The 24,258-nt window shown below is 35.6% G+C and overlaps 1 protein-coding gene across 2 annotated transcripts in view; it reads left to right on the top strand.

Annotated features, from left to right (window-relative positions):
- Positions 1-890: 890 nt before the first annotated feature.
- Positions 891-24,258, top strand: part of LOC129724619 (sorbin and SH3 domain-containing protein 1) — a 255,649-nt gene continuing 232,281 nt past the window's right edge. The window contains exons 1-2 of one of the 2 annotated variants that reach the window (XM_055679648.1): positions 891-1,123; positions 7,169-7,221. In XM_055679648.1, the coding sequence (XP_055535623.1) occupies positions 906-1,123; positions 7,169-7,221 (271 nt within the window). In that variant the 5' untranslated portion in view covers positions 891-905. Of the gene's footprint in view, positions 1,124-7,168; positions 7,222-8,237; positions 8,888-24,258 lie in introns of those variants that run through there. The other variant, XM_055679647.1, reaches the window with a different exon arrangement.

The raw sequence follows: 24,258 nt of genomic DNA on the forward strand, positions 1-24,258 counted from the left end.
ATTCCAGAAGAACTACACACAAAAAATGGCAACCATAACTCTTTCGTGCGCCAGTTACAGCATATCGATTTTTACGCCCACACTGAATCTCCCAACGTAAGTCTTGTCTACGATGTCATCAAACATGACCTAATATGAACATGGCACATATGCAATCTGTATGACGGGGTGGCAATAAACCCTTCCTAACGATGGCAGATACAGTAATCGCAAGCAATGAGGGTTTGAAAGAAAAAACTATGAACTCAGGTGCATTGAATAAAAAAAGTTGGATAGTCGGATAGTCGGGAATAATGGTTATAATCTTATAACAGAGAAAATAGTGCAACTAGAGTTTGTGGCGGGGTAATTATTCCAACAAGCTCTAGACAAACTGTGCATAATAATCTAAAATCCTTGTTTATGAACCACCGACGGCGACGGGTAAATATAAAAAAACACCGAAGGTAGAATCGTGCAAAATTGACCCCACTCTCTCAGGGCAAATATTGACAGACAGGATTGCTTTTTCCATTTCTCACCCTCTACAGCGAGAATCATGAAGTAAAAAATGACTGAATTTCAACGTTGTCGTTCCCTTCCGGAAGACAGGGGGTAATCTGAATACATTACGGTTAAATTACATAAAATATTTACGTTCGTCCCGAGTCCGATAACATCCAAAAAATTTAACCTAACCCGTGGTAAATGTGGGCTGAGGTTACGCAAAGTGCGAACAGCCCCTGGGGATTGACCGCTACGCGGGGCAGACGCCTACTTTTCTGCTATCACAGTGTGGCCTCGTTATTACCGATTATCCCATCTTTTAGGATTGCCAGTCCGGTAGTAACACTCTCACTGCAGCACCATGTGGAGCTGATTTCGCGCGTGCGGTGCCGTTCCGAAATCATACGACGACGAAAGATATGCTGAAATTCTGCCGTCCCTCCAAGCCGAAAGTTTCGAAAAGTGTAGATGGCTATGCCGGAACTAGCCGTCGGATTGTTACGGTGGCCGGCGCCGGTGACGACGACGTCGACGAGAAGCTCGGACTGGGTGCCTTCCTGCGACGGCAATCGGCGCGATTCCGCAAAAGGATTACCATGGAGGCGAACGTTTCTTACACGGTAAATCTTCCTAAAAGGTGAGATTTGCACACTCCATTAGACTAAGCCACAGAAACGCACGAGGTGAGCCGCGTTTGGAGTGAATATGACACTAATTTGTGCCGATGGAGAGATGCACTGTCCGGCCTGAAACTGTGATTAAGTACACACACGTGGAAGTGATTATTATGAACTGTTTGATGAGGTGGAAATTATTCCGAATCACGATGAGGCGAACTTGTCTGCATGATTTGTCGGAACAAACTTCCGACAAATCAAACTCCATAGAAATACTGTGCGCAGTTCATGTTGGTCTGCTCGGTCAACCTGTTCATCCATTTTGAGTTAGTGCATTAGCCAGTTCATGGAGACAACACTATTTTGTGGCGGACTGCTGAACAAATCAAAACATAAAAAAATATAATAATTGTTGATCCCAAACACGAGCCAAAATGCTTATTATCATATTTATGTAGCTTTCGAATTCCTAGTAAATTCGATCCCTCTCGAATATCTTCAAAATATCATTTAAACTACAATTTATCTTCACTTACTTTATTTTATGAAACCGCCCAGTTATCATAAAAATGATAAAAGCGCAAAAATATGTCAGGACTACAAAATGTGTAATTTTAAATGCAAAATATATTTAAACATGTCACAATGTCATGCCAAAACGGTGAAAAAGAGAAAACGAAGATGAAAATACCCAAACATGACAAGTAAAGTCTAAACTGTTTAAAACAAATAATGATTTTCTCATATGTTTCAAAAGTCGAAACACCATAAAAAATGACAAATGTAGAAAAGAAAACTTATTGTGTCCAATTTACCAATAAAAAACCAAAAAAAACTAGAAAAACAGAAAATTTACAAAAAGATCGAATATAGAAAAGAGATTCAAAATGATAAAACAAGTACTCAAGTATGTAAAACACAGTGACAACTTAAAAATATCAGATCAAAAGTAGAAAAGGGTCAACAATATCAAATATCCGTGAACTATTTTCAACAAAACAACAATCTAAATAATGAAAATCAAAAAGAGTTAAAGTGTGTGAGCCAAAATCAATATTCAAAACTTCATTAGTAATAGTAAGGATTGGTGTATAAAAATATACAGAATGTTAAACAAAATCAGCATTAGTTCATTAAGCAGACAGTATGTGCAGTAGGGAAAGCGAAAAATAAGCGAACTGGAAATATGATACAGAATCCCTGGGCGATTACGGGTTCAAGTCCCGTTGGAATGCGGTATATTTTTCCAAATCTGTATCATATTTCCAGTTCGCTTATTTTTCGCTTTCCCTACTGCAAATACTGTCTGCTTATTGAACTAACGGGTAAAAGCCGTTGTTGAAAATAGAAATTTGGTTCGAAAAATCAGCATTGCCAAACAAAATTAAAAAAGCATAAAATATCTAAACAAGGGCAAATTGTAATGCAGAGAGATTGAAAATTTGCATGCATTTCAAATATAAATTTTAAATCAAATTAAAAAAAAAATTATACGAAAAAATAAAAGAAAGGTAATTAAATAAAATAAAATAAGGTAAATAAAAAAATTAAAAGAATAATTTAATAGAAACAAAAATAGAGGAAATAAAATAAATTGCACGAAAACAAACAAGAAATGAGATGAAATAAAAAATAATAACAAAACAAAGTAAACAAAAGAGAATAAATTAAAATAAAAAAAACTAAAATGAAGAAAATTAACTAAATTTATATTAAAAATAAAATGATATGATAAAACATGCGATGAGAAGAGGTGAGATGACATGGGATGAGATGAGATGAGTTGAGATTAGATGAGATGAGATAAGATAAGATGAGATGAGATGAGATTAGATGAGATGAGATGAAATAATATGAGATGAGATGAGACGGGATGAGATGAGATGAGATGAGATAAGATAAAATAAAGGAAACTAAATAAATTAAAATAAATATAAACTGAAGAAATAACATGAGATGAAATGAAGTAAGATAAGATGAGATGAGAAGCGGTAAGATGAACTGGGATGAGGTGAGATGAGATGAGATGAGCTGAGATTTAATGAGATGAAATGAGATGAGATGATAAATGCAATAAAAATAATGGAATGTAATTCAATGAAATAAACAAGGTAAAAAAAAACAAAAAGAATAGTTTTAAAAAACTCAAACAAAATAAAATAGAGGAAAAAAATAAATTGAACCGAAATTAACAAAAATAAAATGAAATAAAAAAATTAGAACAAAAAAAAAACAAAATAAAAATAAATGAAATAAATCAAAAAAACAAAACATAAATTGAAAAAGGAACTGATATGAAACAACATGAAATGAGATGAATTGAGCTGAGATGCAATGGGATGAGATGGATGAGATGAGATGATTTGAGATAAAATCAAATCAAATCAAATCAAATCAATCATCAAATCAAATCAAATCAAATCAAATCAAATCAAATCAAATCAAATCAAATCAAATCAATCAAATCAAATCAAATCAAATCAAATCAAATCAAATCAAATCAAATCAAATCAAATCAAATCAAATCAAATCAAATCAAATCAAATCAAATCAAATCAAATCAAATCAAATCAAATCAAATCAAATCAAATCAAATCAAATCAAATCAAATCAAATCAAATCAAATCAAATCAAATCAAATCAAATCAAATCAAATCAAATCAAATCAAATCAAATCAAATCAAATCAAATCAAATCAAATCAAATCAAATCAAATCAAATCAAATCAAATCAAATCAAATCAAATCAAATCAAATCAAATCAAATCAAATCAAATCAAATCAAATCAAATCAAATCAAATCAAATCAAATCAAATCAAATCAAATCAAATCAAATCAAATCAAATCAAATCAAATCAAATCAAATCAAATCAATCAAATCAAATCAAATCAAATCAAATCAAATCAAATCAAATCAAATCAAATCAAATCAAATCAAATCAAATCAAATCAAATCAAGCCAAATCAAATCAAATCAAATCAAATCAAATCAAATCAAATCAAATCAAATCAAATCAAATCAAATCAAATCAAATCAAATCAAATCAAATCAAATCAAATCAAATCAAATCAAACCAAATCAAATCAAACAAATCAAATCAAATCAAATCAAATCAAATCAAATCAAATCAAATCAAATCAAATCAAATCAAAACAAATCAAATCAAATCAAATCAAATCAAATCAAATCAAATCAAATCAAATCAAATCAAATCAAATCAAATCAAATCAAATCAAATCAAATCAAATCAAATCAAATCAAATCAAATCAAATCAAATCAAATCAAATCAAATCAAATCAAATCAAATCAAATCAAATCAAATCAAATCAAATCAAATCAAATCCAAATCAAATCAAATCAAATCAAATCAAATCAAATCAATCAAATCAAATCAAATCAAATCAAATCAAATCAAATCAAATCAAATCAAATCAAATCAAATCAAATCAAATCAAATCAAATCAAATCAAATCAAATCAAATCAAATCAAATCAAATCAAATCAAATCAAATCAAATCAAATCAAATCAAATCAAATCAAATCAAATCAAATCAAATCAAATCAAATCAAATCAAATCAAATCAAATCAAATCAATCAAATCAAATCAAATCAAATCAAATCAAATCAAATCAAATCAAATCAAATCAAATCAAATCAAATCAAATCAAATCAAATCAAATCAAATCAAATCAAATCAAATCAAATCAAATCAAATCAAATCAAATCAAATCAAATCAAATCAAATCAAATCAAATCAAATCAAATCAAATCAAATCAAATCAAATCAAATCAAATCAAATCAAATCAAATCAAATCAAATCAAATCAAATCAAATCAAATCAAATCAAATCAAATCAAATCAAATCAAATCAAATCAAATCAAATCAAATCAAATCAAATCAAATCAAATCAAATCAAATCAAATCAAATCAAATCAAATCAAATCAAATCAAATCAAATCAAATCAAATCAAATCAAATCAAATCAAATCAAATCAAATCAATCAAATCAAATCAAATCAAATCAAATCAAATCAAATCAAATCAAATCAAATCAAATCAAATCAAATCAAATCAAATCAAATCAAATCAAATCAAATCAAATCAAATCAAATCAAATCAAATCAAATCAATCAAATCAAATCAAATCAAATCAAATCAAATCAAATCAAATCAAATCAAATCAAATCAAATCAAATCAAATCAAATCAAATCAAATCAAATCAAATCAAATCAAATCAAATCAAATCAAATCAAATCAAATCAAATCAAATCAAATCAAATCAAATCAAATCAAATCAAATCAAATCAAATCAAATCAAATCAAATCAAATCAAATCAAATCAAATCAAATCAAATCAAATCAAATCAAATCAAATCAAATCAAATCAAATCAAATCAAATCAAATCAAATCAAATCAAATCAAATCAAATCAAATCAAATCAAATCAAATCAAATCAAATCAAATCAAATCAAATCAAATCAAATCAAATCAAATCAAATCAAATCAAATCAAATCAAATCAAATCAAATCAAATCAAATCAAATCAAATCAAATCAAATCAAATCAAATCAAATCAAATCAAATCAAATCAAATCAAATCAAATCAAATCAAATCAAATCAAATCAAATCAAATCAAATCAAATCAAATCAAATCAAATCAAATCAAATCGAATCAAATCAAATCGAATCGAATCAAATCAAATCAAATCAAATCAAATCAAATCAAATCAAATCAAATCAAATCAAATCGAATCAAAGCAAATCTAATCTAATCTAATCTAATCTAACCTAATCGAATCTAAAGTAAAGTAAAGTAAAGTAAAGTAAAGTAAAGTAAAGTAAAGTAAAGTAAAGTAAAGTAAAGTAAAGTAAAGTAAAGTAAAGTAAAGTAAAGTAAAGTAAAGTAAAGTAAAGTAAAGTAAAGTAAAGTAAAGTAAAGTAAAGTAAAGTAAAGTAAAGTAAAGTAAAGTAAAGTAAAGTAAAGTAAAGTAAAGTAAAGTAAAGTAAAGTAAAGTAAAGTAAAGTAAAGTAAAGTAAAGTAAAGTAAAGTAAAGTAGAGTAAAGTAAAGTAAAGTAAAGTAAAGTAAATTAACAAATATAGAGAATAGTTCAAATATATTTAAACAAACGACCGGTTTGGTCATAAGAAACATGAAAAATAAAAATAGTAAGAAACATGCTTAGAAACAGCCAACTAGATAAAAGCTGCCAAAAATGTCAAAATGTCAGAAAAATATGTAAGAGACCAAATATGAAAAAAATAAAGTCAAAGCGAAAATAAAACTAATAAATAAAGTAACCAAAACTATCAAAAAAATTTTCGATATGATAAGAGCTTGCAGAATATATAAAAAATGTCGTTTTGAACTCCTATATGTCAAAACAAATGAAAATTGTTTAAAATGGCTTTTGTATATCATCCCGGATCCGGAAACACTCATATTAGATTGCATTTAGCCATGTTTTCAGTTCTAATTAGTCAAAAGCTGCGTTCGAAAAAGGGTAATTTTTAGTTTGACTATAACTGCTGTGATTATCATTAGGAAATCACAATTTTATGGATTTTGGTGGACGCGCAACTAATTTTACAATGTAGTAGTCCAAGTATCGACGAAATCCATTGAAAATTGACTGAATTAGAAGCATTTGAGATTGGACAATGTTTGTGACACTCTCGATTCATTTCACACCATTTTTCAGAAGCTTCTCGGTTCTATGTCTTAATAGATAAAATACACTCAAAAGAAACCAACCAATGTCTGAAATGATTAGTGAGAATCGTAGAGAAAACGTTCTAATTCAATTCTCTCAAAGGCAACTCAATCGGATTCAATTTTCTGGGTTGCAATTTCAGCTGAATTTAACAACGGTAAAACTTTCAATTCAGTACTCAGTTATAGGGGAAAATGACGGAGTGTCCCTTTGTCCCCAGTTTTTCAAAGGTTAAATATCTATCAAAGTTTAAATATCTATCAATCATGATAGTAGCTTATTATATTTCTATTCTAATCGTCAGGTGTAATTTTTACATACAATTGTTTTTTTTTTTTTTCACAGGAAGCCAGAAGAACCACTATCCTCTAAGGAGTCTGAAATATTAGGTTCCAAGGGTAAGCAATTTATTTCGTAAATTTCCTGCAGCAACTGTTTTATGGTGCATTTATATTCCTAGTTAGTGGTATTGAGCTTATCATGCTACTTGACTTTGTAGTCTTCGTCTCGAAGTTCGATAACTCATACATGAAAATGTGCAGTAATTGATCTCTATCAAAATAAAAAGAAATCATCTTTTATTGTCTTTTTATGAACCAGCTTTTTTTGTAGCATTGATAATTGAATGAAATGTTTTGACACACACGATGAATTCGCAGCAAACTCTTTAAACCACAGTGGTGCGTGCCAAGAACGCGACCCACATTTATCTAACAATGCCCTGAGCATTCCAACACAGCCTCACATTTCAATTGTACTCTAGTCTCATAAACACAAACCGGTAAGTTTTTGAATCATTACTGCATCAAGTGAAGCATAAAATTCGAATGACTTTTTCCGGCCTGTAGCAATCTCCCTAGAGGAAGTTCAGAACTCTCGGGAAGGCAACAAATAACGCAACACTAGCTTAAATGTCATTCACACATTCAAAACATTTCACTTTACCCTCAAAGGTCGGTATCTCATTTAATCGTTCGGTTCCCCCCCCCCCCCCTCCGTCATCCCAAAATTTTTCCTACTAAAAATATCTTTACAAGTGAAAGCATTACCTATCTCACGCCGGCAACAAAGCATCAAACCATCGTTTATAATAAAAGCGCGCTTTTGTTTCTCCATCCGACAACTTCTTCATCTTTCTCGCTGTTGATCGGTTGCGGAAGGGGCGCGGCACGCCACGAGGTAATCAGTTGTGTCGTGTGTCTTCCTTCTTCCAGCTCTCGTGCCGGCCGACCCATCCAAGATCGGTACCTTCTAGCCGTTGTTTTTGTTTATCTTTTTTCCTTGTCTTTCCTTTTCGAATCAGAAACTATATTATTACCTTCGCCCGACTGACGGCTCGCTCGAGTACCGCGCCATATGGCTTCTCTCCGGTCGAGCGAAGACATTCCCCGAGTCCCGGGAAATCGAACTTCCAGCCATTGAAAGTGCGGACTTTGACGGAATCGGTTCCCCGTGTTGAGTGGAAACCAAACAGCAAAAGTGACATCGACTGGCGCCCGCGCTCGCGCTTTTTTTGTATCGCCTGGAAAGTGTTTTAATCTTGATTTTGCTCGAAAAAGTGCCGTTCTGCTGTGCGCGGTGAGTGAGATGTGAATTACGTGAAGAAGATGAAGCTCAAGTGTCCTTCTCCGTTGTGCTTTTCCTCCGAGTCGGATGAAGATCACAAGCATTACCATTGTTTAGGGGATGGAGCGGCAAGTGGGGGCGGTGCTGCCAATAATAACGGTGGCACCAGTGGGAAATCGATTTCACTACTCAAACGGATAGGGTCCAATCTGCTGCACAATCTCAGCCACGGATCGTCGGAACCGGACTCGGACGCTGGCACTAGCGGTAGTGGCCTTACCGCTGACGGCTATTCGAGTTCGAGTTTAGGCAAGCGTCAGTTTTATCATGCCTACGAAGATCATGATCAGCACCGCGCTCAACGTCAGGAAATGGATCTTCCCTTCTCGAACGGAGTTCCAGCCACCGTCCGAGCTCTACACCCGTACTTCTGCAAAAAGTACGAAATCGAACGAAAGCACAAAATCAAGAAACGTGACCTGGTACGGTTGCATCAAGGTACGTAGCCGATTGTAGCGCACGTGATTTGTGTCGACCGGTTTTCAGCTGGGAAAATCTTGTTTGCAATCGGTGACCGACTCTCGGCATTCTAGGCGGGCGCAAAGAGGCGGGAAGCCCTAGTATCGGGTTCCGCACTATTCTGAAGCGATCTTGGCGCAAGCAGATAAAAGCCTTCCGTGTTTGCAATGAGCGGAACGACATAGTTTTTAGTTATTTATCAGCTTATTTGTTACATAATTGCGAAGACACTTCACTCCTTAGTACTTTTTTTGCTACTGATTGGGAAAAAATGTTCATGGGTTGAATGTATGAGGTAAAAGGTTCACAGATAAACAGTTTTCGAGGAATGCCAGTTTCTAGACATTTCAGTTTAATTAGAAAAGTTTGAACCCATGTGTTCCGCGACGACGCGAGACAGGACATAACACTTATTATTCTTACAAAACATAAAAAGGAGTAAATTTACCTTTTTCGTCGACCGGTTTCGGGCTACGATCTTGCCCATCAGCTGGACGATGTCCGACTAGTTACTTGTGGTAGTTTCTGATCCTGATTCGCAGAGAGTTGTACTGTATTTACAGCTTCGTTAGATGGAAGAGAGGGGACGATATTGGGGGGTCGTCCTCATTCATTAGTGGGTGGTCAGTGGTAGTGATGTACATGGATTCCCATGCATTTAAGTGTGCGGTTTTTTGTACATTTTTTATCAGTTTAACCTTTTCCCAATCAACACTATGTTTTTGGGATGTAGTGTGTGCTGCCACACTTGAGTCATTGACTCGATCGTTTTCTACTGCAGTTTTATGTTCTCGCAGTCTAGCTTTAAGTTTACGCCGAGTTTGGCCAATGTAAACAGCGGGGCAGTCTTTAAGATTAACCAGCAGATCTTTTAAATTGTTATTGCTTTTATATGCAGCGTGGAAACCATGTTTTTGAAGTACGGATTGGATAGAATTTGTCAATTTTGGATAAAACGGGAGGCTGATCCAACGCTTTACTTCTTTCTCTGGCTGTAGTGTTGTGCAGTTCTGTCTGTGTTTTTTCCTTTCGTGTTTCCGGAGAATTTTGTCAACGAAAGTTTTATCGTATCCATTCAGTTCGGCAGCTTCATGTATTCTATTTCTTTCGGTTACAAAGTTTTCGCTCTCCATCGGTATGCTGAAGAGACGGTGTACCATCGAATGGAAGGCTGCTTGTTTTTGAGCACCGTGATGGTTGGAATCTGAGGTAATGTATCTGTCTGTGGATGTCGGTTTTCTATATATTTCGTACTTTAGCCATGTGTTCTATACCATAAGATGCACATTCAGTTTGCAAACCGCATTTCACCTTCGAACTGTTTGTTTGACCGGGTTTGTAGCTGGTTCTAAGTGGGCATTTGAATAAGCGAAACATTTGAGCGCTGTTTATTGTAATCTGATTCTTTTACTTGCGGCTTTTCAATTTTGTGTCGAATTCCTGACAATCGCAAATCTTAATTGCCAAATTATACCATTTCAATGAAATTCTACACTTTTCTCTGCGACATTTTGATTCCTCAACTCTCTGGAATTCGATTGAATAGTACAATGGATACATACCAATTGGTTTCTGAGACTGTTTTCCTCGATATAAGATATAATTAGAATTTAGATATTAGCAGATCCATTAACGCTCTACATACTTGATATTATTTTGCTCTGTGAAAAATATATTAAAACCACGCCAAAACTGTTTTTGTAGAATCACCCTTTTGAAGTCAGTTTTTGTCCGATTTAAGATCCTTTTTTTCAAAGATAGGTAAGAAAATGCTATTATGCGGGCAAATCCTTATAATTTTGAAATTCAGCTTAAAAAAATTGGTTCGATAAAACATTGACGGAACATGTTCCGGTAATATGATGGCCATATTCAAAGCAGTGATTAGAACCGTACCTTGCCTCTAATTAATGCGGTGGTCATATAAAGTATCTAGGTCGCTATGGGCCACATGCGGACATTCAGGTTGTGTTTCGGATACTTCCGGAATATTGAATCAAAACTCATTATGCGACACCTATAACGACTAACCAAAAACTAGTCCATCGGTGGCCATATCTAGAGTCTGAGTCATCATAGGCCACATAAAAAAAAGATATAATGAAAAAAACGTTCGATTTTGGCAATATAAAAAATTTGAACGTGTTGCCAAAGTCGAACGGAGCCTGTACATGAGGTATTTTCAGTTTTATGTTTTCAAGCATTATTTTGCGAAAAAAAAATAAATAGCACAAAACATCAACGCACTTTCACGGCAACATTGCACAGCGAAACTAGTTTTAGTATTGTTCGAAAGCAAATCAATAACCCGTTTACACTTCAGCGAATATTATGTGTTATCGCCTGTCTTGATATCAAATGTCATACACCAAATTTCCCGTAAAAACTAGATGTGTGAATTCTGATATCAAGATATGCGATATCACATGATAGTGCAAACAAGGCAGTAGACAACACTGATAATAGGAAAACAACGTCATCGTTGTTCTATGTTTCTGTGTATGCACTATCAAATGATTACATAGTTTAAACCCTGCGGCGAAAACCGATGGGCAAATTTATCATCGTTGTTGATTTTTCAAATGTCAAAGCTGAACGGTGATATCACAGTATACAAACTGACAACATTTTAAGTTGGAATTTTCTGAAGTTCTCTGCATTTGAGCTGTAAAAGTGTATAGTGCTGTAAAAAAGTGATATTGTAGCCAGCTATATCCTCTCCTTTATAAAAGCAAGTTTTAACTTTAATTTATTATATCTCCAGATTGTTTTTTTTTATCAAAACGTGTATTTCCCAGTGCTGAGAACGAGCATTTTCAAAAAACAAGTACCGTCCCGGGTCTTTACGGGTTAAAAATGTGAAATCCAGCTATGAAAAGGAACATATTCCGAAGACTACTTGGACTCGCTCACTTTTCTCAAAGATGGCTGAACCGATTTCCACAAAATTAGTGTCAAATAATAAGTCTAGCTGCCTCGTAACACCCTATTGAATTTTACTGTAATCGGACTGTAACTTCGTCTGTAATGTACCGAAATGTAAAAATCACGAAACTTCATTATCTTAGAAACTACACAACCGATTTGATCAATATTATTATCAGATGAGCGTGCTAGTTAAGGTTTAACTGATGAATTATGATTGAACACGTGGTTTCAAATTTTGGCTGCACTATACGTTCCTATTTCATTTGATTATAATCGAACTTAAGCAACCGTTATGTATTAAATTGTTATTAAAACAACGAAAGTCTATTATCTCAAAAATTACATGACTTATTTAAACATAACTAGTGTCATACGAACGAGTCATCTCTCAAATTTACAAATAACAAACTTGCTAACAATTTGATATGTGGCTCAAAAGCTATGGAAAGAAAAGAAACTCAAAGACTATTGAAAACTATACCTGCTTTGATCGATATATGTGGCCTCATCATAAATTAAATGTGGTATCGTACTATTTGAACGTTCCAAATTCATTGATTCCTTGCGATTTGCTTATAGTCTGCAAATGCACGTCGAATCAGCCATAGGATATGATCAAAGTCAGAAGACAAATCGTTTGAAATGATTGATTTCATCGGAATGACAACGTCCTAGACTTTTGGCTTTTTTACATCACCTTTATTCTGAATATATCCATATTGGGTGGTATTCAGTTATTTTCGTTGTTTTCCAGAAAGTGAGAGTGGTCATCTTCGAATTCAAAATGGTGTCAAGGGCCAATGCTTCTATGCATCATCTCGATTGCGGAAATATCCATATTGAGCAGTGTTCGTTCATTTTTGGAAGTTTCCCAGAAGTTGCCATCTTACAATTCTAAATGGTGTCTGAGGTCAATTTTTAGTTCCTTGCATCATTCTGGTTCCGGAGATACTCATATTGGGTGGCATTTGGTCATTTTCGGCTGTTTTCCAGACACCGGAAGTCACCATCTTAGATTTCTAAATGGTGTCTGTGGTCGATTTTAGCTCCCGTGTATCATTCTGGTTCCGCAGATACTCTTATTGGATGGAAATCGGCCATTTTTGGCTGTTTTCCAGCAAGCGGAAGTTGCCATCTTACAATTCAAACTGTGTCTGAGGTAGATTCGTGGCTTCAGTGCATCATTACGATTCCGGAAATACCCATATTAGGTGGTATTAGGTCATTTTCGGCTGTTTTTCAGAAACCGGAAGTTGCCATCTTGGATTGCAAAATGACATTTGGAGACAATTTCTGGCCTCTGAGCGTCATGCTTGTTGAAGACACACCCATATTGGGTGGTATTTGGTCATTTTCAGCTGTTTTCCAGACACCGGAAGTCGCCATCTTACAATTCAAAATGTTGTCTGACGTCGATTTGTGGCTTCAGTGCATCATAACAATTCCGGAAATACCCATGTTGGGTGGTATTTGGTCATTTGTCGCTGTTTTTCAGAAACCGGAAGTCGCCATCTTAGATTTCGAGACATGCAAGAAGAAGGAAGCGTGTCGAAACATTATGGACATGTTTGTTAGACCTAATAACATTCACTTGCCAAATTTGGTTATATTTGCTTGATTGGTTCTCAAGCTGTGCAAAATTTGAGTTTCATTTGTATGGAACCCCTCCCTTATAAAAGAGAGAGGGGTGTCAAACCATTATGGATATATTTGATACCCCTAAAAACATTCACCTGCCAAATTTGGTTCCATTTAGTTAATAAGTTCTCGAGATAAGCAGAAATTTGTGTTTCATTTGTTTGGAACCCCTCCCTCACAGAAGAGGGAGGTGAGCCGAACCAAAAAGCAAAGCCTTGGTGCTACATTCCGTATCGGAATTTGACCTTCTGTTTACTATACACAGACTTCGCAGCCAACCGTTAAGTGTACAGGACAATTGCGGGGCTAGCGCTACGATCCTACTGACACTAACAGTCTCTCCCGAGTCAAGACTCGAACCTACGACAACTGGCTTGTTAGGCCAGCATCGTACCTCGAGACCAGCTGGGGAGCCGAACCGTTAGGGACATATTTGTTACCTTTAAAAACATTCACATATTAAATTTGGTTGTATTTGTATGATTGGTTCTCGAGCTGTGCGAAATTCGTGTTTCATTTGTATGGGACCCCTCCCTTGTAGAAGGGGAAGGGGTGTCAAACCATTATGGATATTTTTGTTACCCCTAAAAACATCCACCTACCAAATTTGGTACTATTTACTTGGCTAGTTCTCGAGATGTGCAGAAATTTGTGTTTCATTTGTATAGAACCCCTCCCTTCCAGAAGAGGAAGGGGTGTCGAACCAACATGGTCAAATTTTTTACTCCTGAAAACATGAACATGAAAACAACAATTTTCTAATCCTGAACATGCTAAATTTTGATTCCATTTGCTTGGTTAGTTTTTAAGATGTGCAGAAATTTGTGTTTCATTTGTATGGGACCCCTCCCTTCCAGAAGGGGGAGGGGTCTCAAACCATCATAGGAACCTTTCTCGGCCCCTGAAACCTCTACACACAAATTTTCACGTCGATCGCTTCGGTAGTTTCCGAGCCTATATGGATCAGACAGACAGACAGACCGGACTGCATTTTTATAGGTATAGATTATATTGGGTGGAAATCGGCCATTTTTGGCTGTTTTCCAGAAACCGGAAGTAGCAATCTTACAATCCAAAATGTTGCCTGAGGTCGATTATGGAACATATTTGTTACCTCTAAAACCATTCACCTGCAAAATATGGCTCCATTTAGTTGATTAGCTCTCGAGATGTGCAGAAATTTGTGTTTCATTTGTATGGAACCCCGCTTTTCCAGAAAAGGAAGGGGCGTCCAATTATTATGGACATATTGGTTACCCCTTAAAACATCCACATGTCAAATGCGGTTTCATTTGCTTGGTTTGTTTTTGAGTTGTGCAGTGATTTATGTTTCATTTGAGAGGACTGGGTGCACTGCTGAGCGAAACGGTGTTTTTTTTTAAATTGTGCGTGTTTAAAATATTAAAAACTTATTTTTGATGAGTTGCAGAGCGGGTTAACGAGAATAATTGTGTTAGAAGTGAAGATTAGTGATGTAGTTTACTCAGCAAGTTGAAGTACTTGCCAAAGCTTTGCAATAAAGTGTAGAAAATACTATTTTATCCAGGTGCAAGGCAGCAAGACGCAATGGCGGCGGTAACGACTGATAAGTAAAACTGTATCTTACACAGTACAGAGAGGTGCTAGTTTTCTTCCCTACCAAAGGAGATTTTATAATCCATCGTTTACTTATATATTATATAGTATTTTGTATGTATTATTATAATTTCATCGACCTCGCGAAACCCATAAATGCTAAGGTGAGCCAGCGTTTCCAATAAGATCCACCGCTGTGAATTTTCCAATAAGATCATATTCATTATCTCACTCTCACGCGATGGCTATTCAAGAATGAGAAGACTGTATTATTTAGGTGACGACGGTGAAAGAGATCCTAGTGCAGTCTCTCCTTTTCCCACGTGGGCATGGACAACATAGCAACGAAGTTTGCTTCTTTTAACATTAGTGTGGCCTAGATCAGTTATTCAGGAATACCAGCAGCGATTCCAGATCTGCTGATTTTTTTTATTTCACTTTTACGAAATACCAACCCACATGAATAAGTTTAACTCGGTCGATAAATATCGCAATTGATCTAACTATTACGTGATGTATTCTTTTCAAAGTCCGCGTATGTCGAAAGACGTCTTCTGTTTTGAGAGGAAGGGGGATTTTAATTAGGAAAATATTGAAATGATTCTGGTGGTGGATGGATTTCCCCTAACCAGAATCTTATGCTTTATTATTCGATTTTTCTAGCTTTTGAATAATCGTTTTAAATACTATTTCTTAATTATGACTAGTTTGGCGTTTTGTCCTCAAATTTGAGACTACGTTTTGGCAAATATGTGTACCTGCATTTCTTTTTAATTTTTGGGGCTCTTGATGCACGGAACTTTGCCAATTTTTGTATTTAATAGGCGACTCTTGCGTAGACAAATAAAATTAATCGACCTAAAACGCCGCGTCCCTACGCGTCCACATTGGTAGGAAGGAATAGAGCGGTCGTGCATGAATTGGTCTCAAATCAGAAATCGCTTTTTAAGAACAAACGAACGTCGTTAGTCGATCTGTTAAGCAGAAAGCCAGATGTCTGGGTGACCGAGTATCTAGAGACTACGCGTCGATACCTTCCATGAGTTCGTGTTTCATACAGATAGATTATCAACGCGACATAGTTGTCGGTATAATCTCACCGAGAAAACGAAAGTGGCGAGACGCTAACGTGGATAGAACTTTTGTAGCATTCGTAACATTGTGTAGTCGGCTGAGATAAATCAATGGGATATTCTTTTCGGTACTTACTAAATGATTTGCTAAGGAAATATTCGAATATTTTAGTCTGTCTCAATTTAGTCGCAGGTACGGATTCCTCGCATGCTTTTTTTACCGTGGTATATCAAAAAGAATGAGTTCGGATCGCGTAATAATTTTCGCGGAGGTTATTTTGAACTTATAGGCGCGATATTTGTAATTATGAACCCGGTACTCGAACTCAGCGCATCGTTTACCAAAACGAAACCTGCTGCAAACCCTACCCTTTTCTCCAACATCCCAGTGATTTCTCGTGGAAGTGCAGAGGTGTTCTCGGCTTCCAATAAAGCGAGTATCACGTCAACATATTCCTATACACATTCCTCCTTTGACCTGCATTCGGATGCGGCCGGCGCTGGTATTGCCTAATATAAAGATTAAGGTCACCAGTTTTTACACATCGAGGATGAAAGATAGTCCCAAGCATCATCCGTTGGTTCTCTGTGTAATAACAGCTGATCTGGCAATAACGGAGTAGCAACCGCGGGCGGTCAATCATGCTCATGCTCATGCTCATGCTCATGTGCAGTGATTTATGTTTCATTTGTATGGGACCCCTCCCTTCCAGAAGAGGGAGAGATCTCAATCTATCATAGGAACCCTTATCGGCACCAAAAACCCCTACACACAAATTTTCACGTCGATCGGTTCGGTAGTTTTCGAGCCTGTATGGATCAGACAGACAGACAGACTGGACTGCATTTTCATATGTATAGATTGCAACATAAATATTTTAGAACCTAAAGAGTGAATATACATTTATTGGATTGAAGCGTTCATGTAAATCTATTTTTACAAATAAAAGTTTGAACGAGAAAGGCTGGGCCTGACCACTCACTAGGTGGATTAATTTAGTTTTTTTTATATGAAAATGTTTATTGATGTTCAGAAAAGACATTTGAGGAAAAATAATAGGTGTCTGATTAGAGGATGAGGTGACCAGTCAAATTATTTTATTTGTGGTCTCTTCGTTTTTTGGAAAGAAGTGCTAAACACTTGTTGAGAACTTTTCGAAATTCAGTTAAAATAATGTAAGGTATAAATTTTTGTTCTTGTTTGCAGAGATTCTGGCCTTTTCCTCTCGTTAGACTTATCCACTCTAAAAATTTGAAACAAATTTAAGATTAGTTGTTTTGGGTTTACTATCTATTGAAAGTAATTTTAATTTTTTGGACTAAATTTAGAACTTTGTTTTGTTTAGAAAAAGTTTTAACCGATTCGAGGAATAATTCCTTTCATTTTCGATTTTTGGATGTTTTGTTTTTTTTTTTCTTACGTGTTTTTAGACACTTTAAAGTTGTATTCAAGATTATTTTCTTCTTAAGATGCTCTTAAGATGTTTTTCAGCATAAACTTCTATGTACCCTTCTTCTACCATTAGAAGAAGTATTTTTAAGGTGAAATTGGCCTAAATTAGTGATAGTAGCTTTCGGCCCTTTTTCTTATGACTATTTTTTTGCATGACGGAGAACTTGTTGAACTCAAGGTGAGGTTAAATTTTTTAATTCCAGTTCAAAATGGTTTCAGTTAGTTTGCTTTCCGGAGCGCTTCCATGCATTTTGAGTTAAATTTGGTGTAGGTTTGTTATTTTTTTCTAGTTTGTACAAAAGTTTTGCTCTTTCCAGCATATACAAAAGCTTACACTAATTGTTGAATCCTTTTTGTTTTTGATCTTTTATTTGATTTGTTCGAGCGGTTCTCAACTTTATCAGAAAATAAAAAATTTTTGTTTTGGCCATTTCATTATTTCAGAAATTTTGAGCTTAGTTTTGCTTATTTTATGGTTGGCCTTCAGTTTTTTTTTCTAAAAGTCATTTTAAAGTAGTTAAGTTAAGTAGTTTTTAACAAAAGCTTCCAACATAATTTGATTATTTTTTGGTTTATAGTCCTTTTCAAATTTGGAACCTTTTTCAGCAAAATCTAGAATCCATTTCTACTTTTTTTTCTTTTATGACCTTTTAGTACGTTTCTTAGCCCTTTTTGGCTAAATTCCGATGAGATTCTTTTCATTTCTGGCTTCTTTGTTCTAGGAGGTTTAAGGTTGAATCTGAAATCATTTTTGTTATTCTTTTGTTGGCATTTTCCAGAAAGAAACAATTTTTCAATTGTAATTTTTCTTTGTAAATAATGTCCACGTGGACAAGAAAAGGAGGTGGAGTGGGTTTTATCAATGCACAATGGTCCAGAAACCAAATTTAAGAGGAATTTTGCTCTATAGCAATACTTTAGAGAAAAACTTTCTTCTACAAAGTTATTTCCTATTTTGATGCAATCAAGTATCTAACTTTTTTATTTTTGGAGATAAAAGGAAAAGTTGTTCTACAATGTTGTAGCTCTGTCTAGGCTAGTCTAGTCTAGTCTACACTAACACAGTCAGTTCTTGAAAGGATCCTGGAAAATGATGTCAACCATTTTTTTAAAAATGATTTCCATACATTTTTCTTGTCAACGGCCAGGCCTACTGTGTAGCGCAATATAATACAATATAATCTAAGATCGGGGACAATCCGTACCAACCGATCCGTAGGGTAATCGCTCCAATATTCATCTCAACAGCTTGGTGCACCTATATTCATCCTATTTCTCTCATTTGTCCAATTTATCGTGAAATTTCTACAAATTTTTGAAAGTAAATCTATTTGCTTCTCGATTTTCTCTGGCTGAAAGTTTTACGTTGAAAATATGGTGAAATTTGACGATAAATTGATCAAAAAGGCGTGATGAGATGAATATAGGTACTGATATGAATATAGGAGCGGTTACCCTATATAAGAATTAATATAATTCGTTGGGAGTGACAAAGCTAAGAAAGTACACTCCTTTGTTGACCAATTGCTTTGGATGGAACATAGGTATTTCCTCCTTATGTTCGGGTTTCGAAACCAAGGATATAGCGCCTTTACTCGCTTTAACTGTTACGGTTGGAACTTGAGTACTAACTCTAGTCCTAGCATTTTTAACTGATGGTTATAGCGCCATTACTCGCTCTCTGCAAGGAATATGGATTAGTAAATAATAATGAAGGTAATGTTTTGATAGGAAAAGACTAAAGACCTAAGATACAAACAAAGTTTGATCGATTAATTACAACCTTCTACAATGTTGTAGCTCTGTTAGTTTTAAGTAACTTTATAAAAAAAGTTATTTTTTCTATCTTTGAAAATAACCAATTTATATTAAAAAAAAACCTAATTTTCGCTCTAACTTCTAACTTTTCTATTTCTATTATTTTTAACCTTAAACCTGTGTTTGAACGACTTTTAAGGCTTTTTAAGAGAAACAATTTGCAATGCCGACATCGTGAATATCTCAATTCTACTCAAAGTTATTATTTTTTCCATAAAAAATATGCCTTTTTCATTTGTTTTTCTTTTTTTTTTTTTTTTTTGAGCAAACATTAAAAATATCTCGCAGTCGCAATTTAAAGACTCTATATATGGAAAAACTTTTAAAAATATGTTATACGTTAGTAAATTAAATATCAGAGTATGGCAAAAATTTCAAAAGTTTTATAAATTATGTATGTGAAAGGACGCAGATTTATTTTTTTGCTATTTTTTCTTTAAACTAGAGTTAGTTTTAAATCAATTTAATTCTAATAGATCGAGAATCGATCAACAGGTTCAAAAGTTATGAAATTTTGAAAATAAAATACATCGAATAAAGCCGTTTTATATGGTCACCCTATTTCGAAATTGGTCACGCAAATGCTTCAATTGTGCTCAAAATTGCAGGGATAGATCTTTGTTGAAAATAATTAAACTGGTATTTTTTCGTAGGGTCGTTAGGGCGACTAGCTCCGAAATAGGGTGACCATAAAAACGGCTTTATTCGATGAATTTTATTTTCAAAAATTCATAACTTTTGATCCCGTTGGTCGATTCTCGATTCCTTTGAATTAAATTGAAGGTAATTAATTCAAGTTTAAAGGAAAACAGCGAAAAAATAAATCTGTGTGCTTTCACATGCATAATATATAAAATTTAGAAATTTATGTTATATTTTTAAATTGAATTTACTCAATAATAAAGCGCTTATCATATGTAACAAATTTGTAGAAGAAAGTTTTTCTCTAAAGCATTGGTATAGAGCTCTAGACCCAAATTCCCCCCTGAATTTGTTTCTGGGCCATTCTGCGATGACCACGATTGTCCACGAGGGAGGACGGGGGGTATAAACGACAATTTTTGTCCACGTGGAATGTGGATGACCACTTTTATACTATTAAATTTTATAATATAAGCGATTGTATAAGAAAAGTTAACCCGAATCAACCCAATGATGCCAATGGGCACCATTGGACATATTGAACAATTCTTGACTTAAAATAAAATTCAATAACATTTTTATCATTTGGCAAGCCTTTTTTAAATACCAATAGATGCCGCTTACCAAAAAAAAAAACACTTCAAGTTAGTTAATTTTGTATGTGGACACAGTAGCTATTCAACGTTGAAAAAAGTCAAATATTCATGGGGAATTCTGGGCCGATTCGGGTTAATTCTAATCTCTGTGTTTTAGTTTAATTTAAACAGCGCCATGCATAAAAGCTGATTAAATAAATATCTCAATTTTTAATTATGTTTTTTTTAATACTTAGGAACTCTGTGTAGAATAATTTTCACCGGAGCATTGTGCATATAGTTATTAAAGTGGATGGAGACCCTTTTTTAGCTGGAAATTGGCATTGTCACTGGCGAAGACGTACAGCCAGAGCCACATGGATGTAACTTAGTAATGTTATCATTTTTCTGAGGTTGTGGCACGTTTTAGAGATTTGCGGTTGCCATCGTATACTGTTAGGCTCAGTATTACGGGTTGGGTATCATTTAGTGAAACATAAGTTCAGAATTTAAATTTTCTCTTACATTCACTTGCCAAGCTCGGTTTAAACCAACAACCGTGCACATTTGTACAAGATAGTGGTAGGGCCGATGTGATTTTGGTTCTCACGCCCATCGTAGGTTGACTATGTAGTATATAGGACTCTTGTCAATCGACTGGCATTGGATAAATAATTCAAACCGAATTTCAAGAGTGAAAATACCAGTTTGATTAGTTTAAAGGATAGATACCGAGTACTTCGAAAAAAACTCTAAAAACGGTAAAAAAGCGTCGCAGTTTATCCTGTTTATCGAATACTATGATCTACTTAAAAAAAGCTATGACAACGCCGTTCAACAGAATGTCACTGCTAAACTCGATCGTCAACTATTGACTTTACCGTGTACGTACGCATCATTAGGGTATTATTAGCAAACAATAGCCATAAATTCAACCTTCCTTATACATGAAACTTTACGCTCAGTTCCCGTGCTTGTAATTTTTTTTTCGAAACGCTGGAAAGGGTGTGGGCAACTCAGTCATGCGTGCCGTCGAGTACCAGCGACAGTGCACATATTGATTTCAGATACCTGCCTGCCCACCCGCCAGCCTCGGTTTCAAAAAAAACCTGCTGTAATCAATAGTGGCACAAAGTTGCACACACTGGTAGGCCTTTTCCGACGGATGACACCTTGCCTGTCATTTGCCCGGCCACCCAACGAAACATAACCCACACACAGGCAGGAGGATCGTTAAAACTCATCTGCATCCGACCAAGCGCGCTTTTTTATGGCCACGCTTGATTACCTTGGCAATATGATTTCTGTTTTATATCATGTTTAAACTTCGAGCATATCGTCGTTCCGCAAACTGGCGGTGTGTTATTGAAGTTTACGGGAGCGGAGATTCATTTCAAAGTGATAATCGTTAGAGCATTTGAGACCAGAAGCACATGACGAGGGAAGTCGGGTAAAACTGTTCCCGCTGAGCAGTAAAAATATGTCTTGGAATTACGTGTCCATCGAAACTATAGTTTTACGGCTTTTGATATACGGAGTCACTACTCGAGCACTGTCACTTACCTGCCCGCGCGTTAATGTTATCTGTCAAATCAAGCGATTAGTAGGAGAACGGTCAAACCGGAAGGATTTACATTGTAGCAAACCCAAAACACAACAATGACGGAAGTCACGCCCTTTCCGCCACGTTTATCTCGCTGCGGATGAAGTTAATGACGATGAAGGTACACTATTTAACGCGTCACTTGTTCCGGATCATTAGCCGTCAGTGGCGGGCGGGCCAAAACATTTATTTTTGTGCTGCGGCGGTGAAAAATGGCCTCACGTCTGCAGTTTGCAGTTCGGGTGCTGCGGAACATGACGTAGTGGCTGCTTTTATGAACTGTCATCCTCCCATTTATTTCGGCCGATAATGGATTTTCGGAATCTGCTACAGGGCGAACGCGTGCGAGTGCTGCGCATGAATTTTAAACCAATGAAGCAATCGTCGAACCGCAAAAACGACCACCGCAGCAGAAAAATCGCAAAATGCAATTATTCGATCGTAAAATGGAACAGGGCACGAGGATTGCCGGTACACGCTAGCATAACTAAAAAATACGCTTCGTAGTAATTTTAAAACTTTTTAACAGTGACAATAATCCATTCAAATATTACGCTACATTTACTTTGCAATGCTCATTGATGTTTGTGGATGTAGAAAAATCTGCTTGTCGAGGTTTGTCACAATGGGAGCGACACGTGCGGGTAATAAAATAAAGTGATTTGATGAATTTTAACTACATTTGTGTTGTGAATTGACCGGAATACAAAATTTCAGCTGGAATGAAGCGGAAATATGTACTATGTGACTGATTACTTTGGATGATTATAAATGCTCATTCCAATACTATACATATTATTGAATGGACACGCATAGCAGCATATAACACGAGAATCAGAAATTAGTAATCAGTAAGAAACCTTTAACACACTTTTGCAATGCGCTGTTTTGTGCACAAAAGTTGGACACTCAATCTTTCAGGGAATTGAAATGTACTCAATTTAACAGGCAAAAGGCTGATCCCGAAAAAAGCTATCTATCAACGCATTCAAGCATACTACAAATCACTGCCGGTAAAAGCCATTTTTTTAGATCAATTTTGATTCAATAGCTTACATATCGTCACACGAAAATACTGACAATAGGTGGCTTGCTTGCTTGCTGCATACGCACAACAGACAGGCTCAGACGGCACTCGTCAGCTTCGAAATGCCGATTGTTAGTCTCTCTCTCTCCCCCGTTGATGCCACCAGGCGGCAGTTATTGTTCCCAATTTGATCCCACTACCGCACACCGCCCTGGTGTAACCGTACCTTTTGTGCTGAAACCTTGTAAGCTTAAAAATGCGACCGGATGAGCTTAGGTCGACAATTCAAATCAAACCTCTATGCCCGTGTGTGTGTGGAATTTTCTAAGGTCGTTTGGAGCGCACACAGGTTGGAGACATCGAGTAGAAAATTGAATCATTTTCATCATCCACCGACCGATTATGACCGACTAAAAGTTATCCGAGAACTTTTTTAAAATACTGATTTTCCAAACTCATTTCAACATTGAACATTTTCGGTTCGACACCCTGTTCTAAACCCCGAGAACTGGGATTGGTTCGTAACGTATATGTGAAACTGTCACCCGCTTTGCTACGGATGGGCTCACCTGAATGGAACTGATCCGGAATTCATCACGTGTGGGTGGGGAGTGCCCTATTCGCTGAATGGATTCCGAATCAATCGGGCGTGCAATTTGGTTCAATTTGAACCGAGCTCTTTTGTCTACCGCACCGAACTGAAGGGGCTTGCTTGTTGGCAGCCGGGTTCACAATGGGTTTAATGGAGCTCCAGGAGGAAGCATGTTTGTTTTCGCTCGTACTGCGGAACAAGAGAACACCGGCTACTATTTGACTCCGTTACGACGCGTTGATCGATGAAATTGACAGATGACATGGGATGGAGATACCGGAGGGGTTTCTTTTTTTGCAAATTTGCTTTTCCGAATTAAATAATGTCATGTTTGAGTTCACTGTTTGATTTGACGCCCGGTGTCAGAGAGTCTCTCTTTTTTGTTGATTTTGTTCCTATGTCCTCTTACTGTATGAAAATCCAACT

This window comes from Wyeomyia smithii, chromosome 2 (genome assembly GCF_029784165.1).
Source record: "Wyeomyia smithii strain HCP4-BCI-WySm-NY-G18 chromosome 2, ASM2978416v1, whole genome shotgun sequence".
In the NCBI taxonomy this organism is placed as follows: Eukaryota; Metazoa; Arthropoda; class Insecta; order Diptera; family Culicidae; genus Wyeomyia; species Wyeomyia smithii.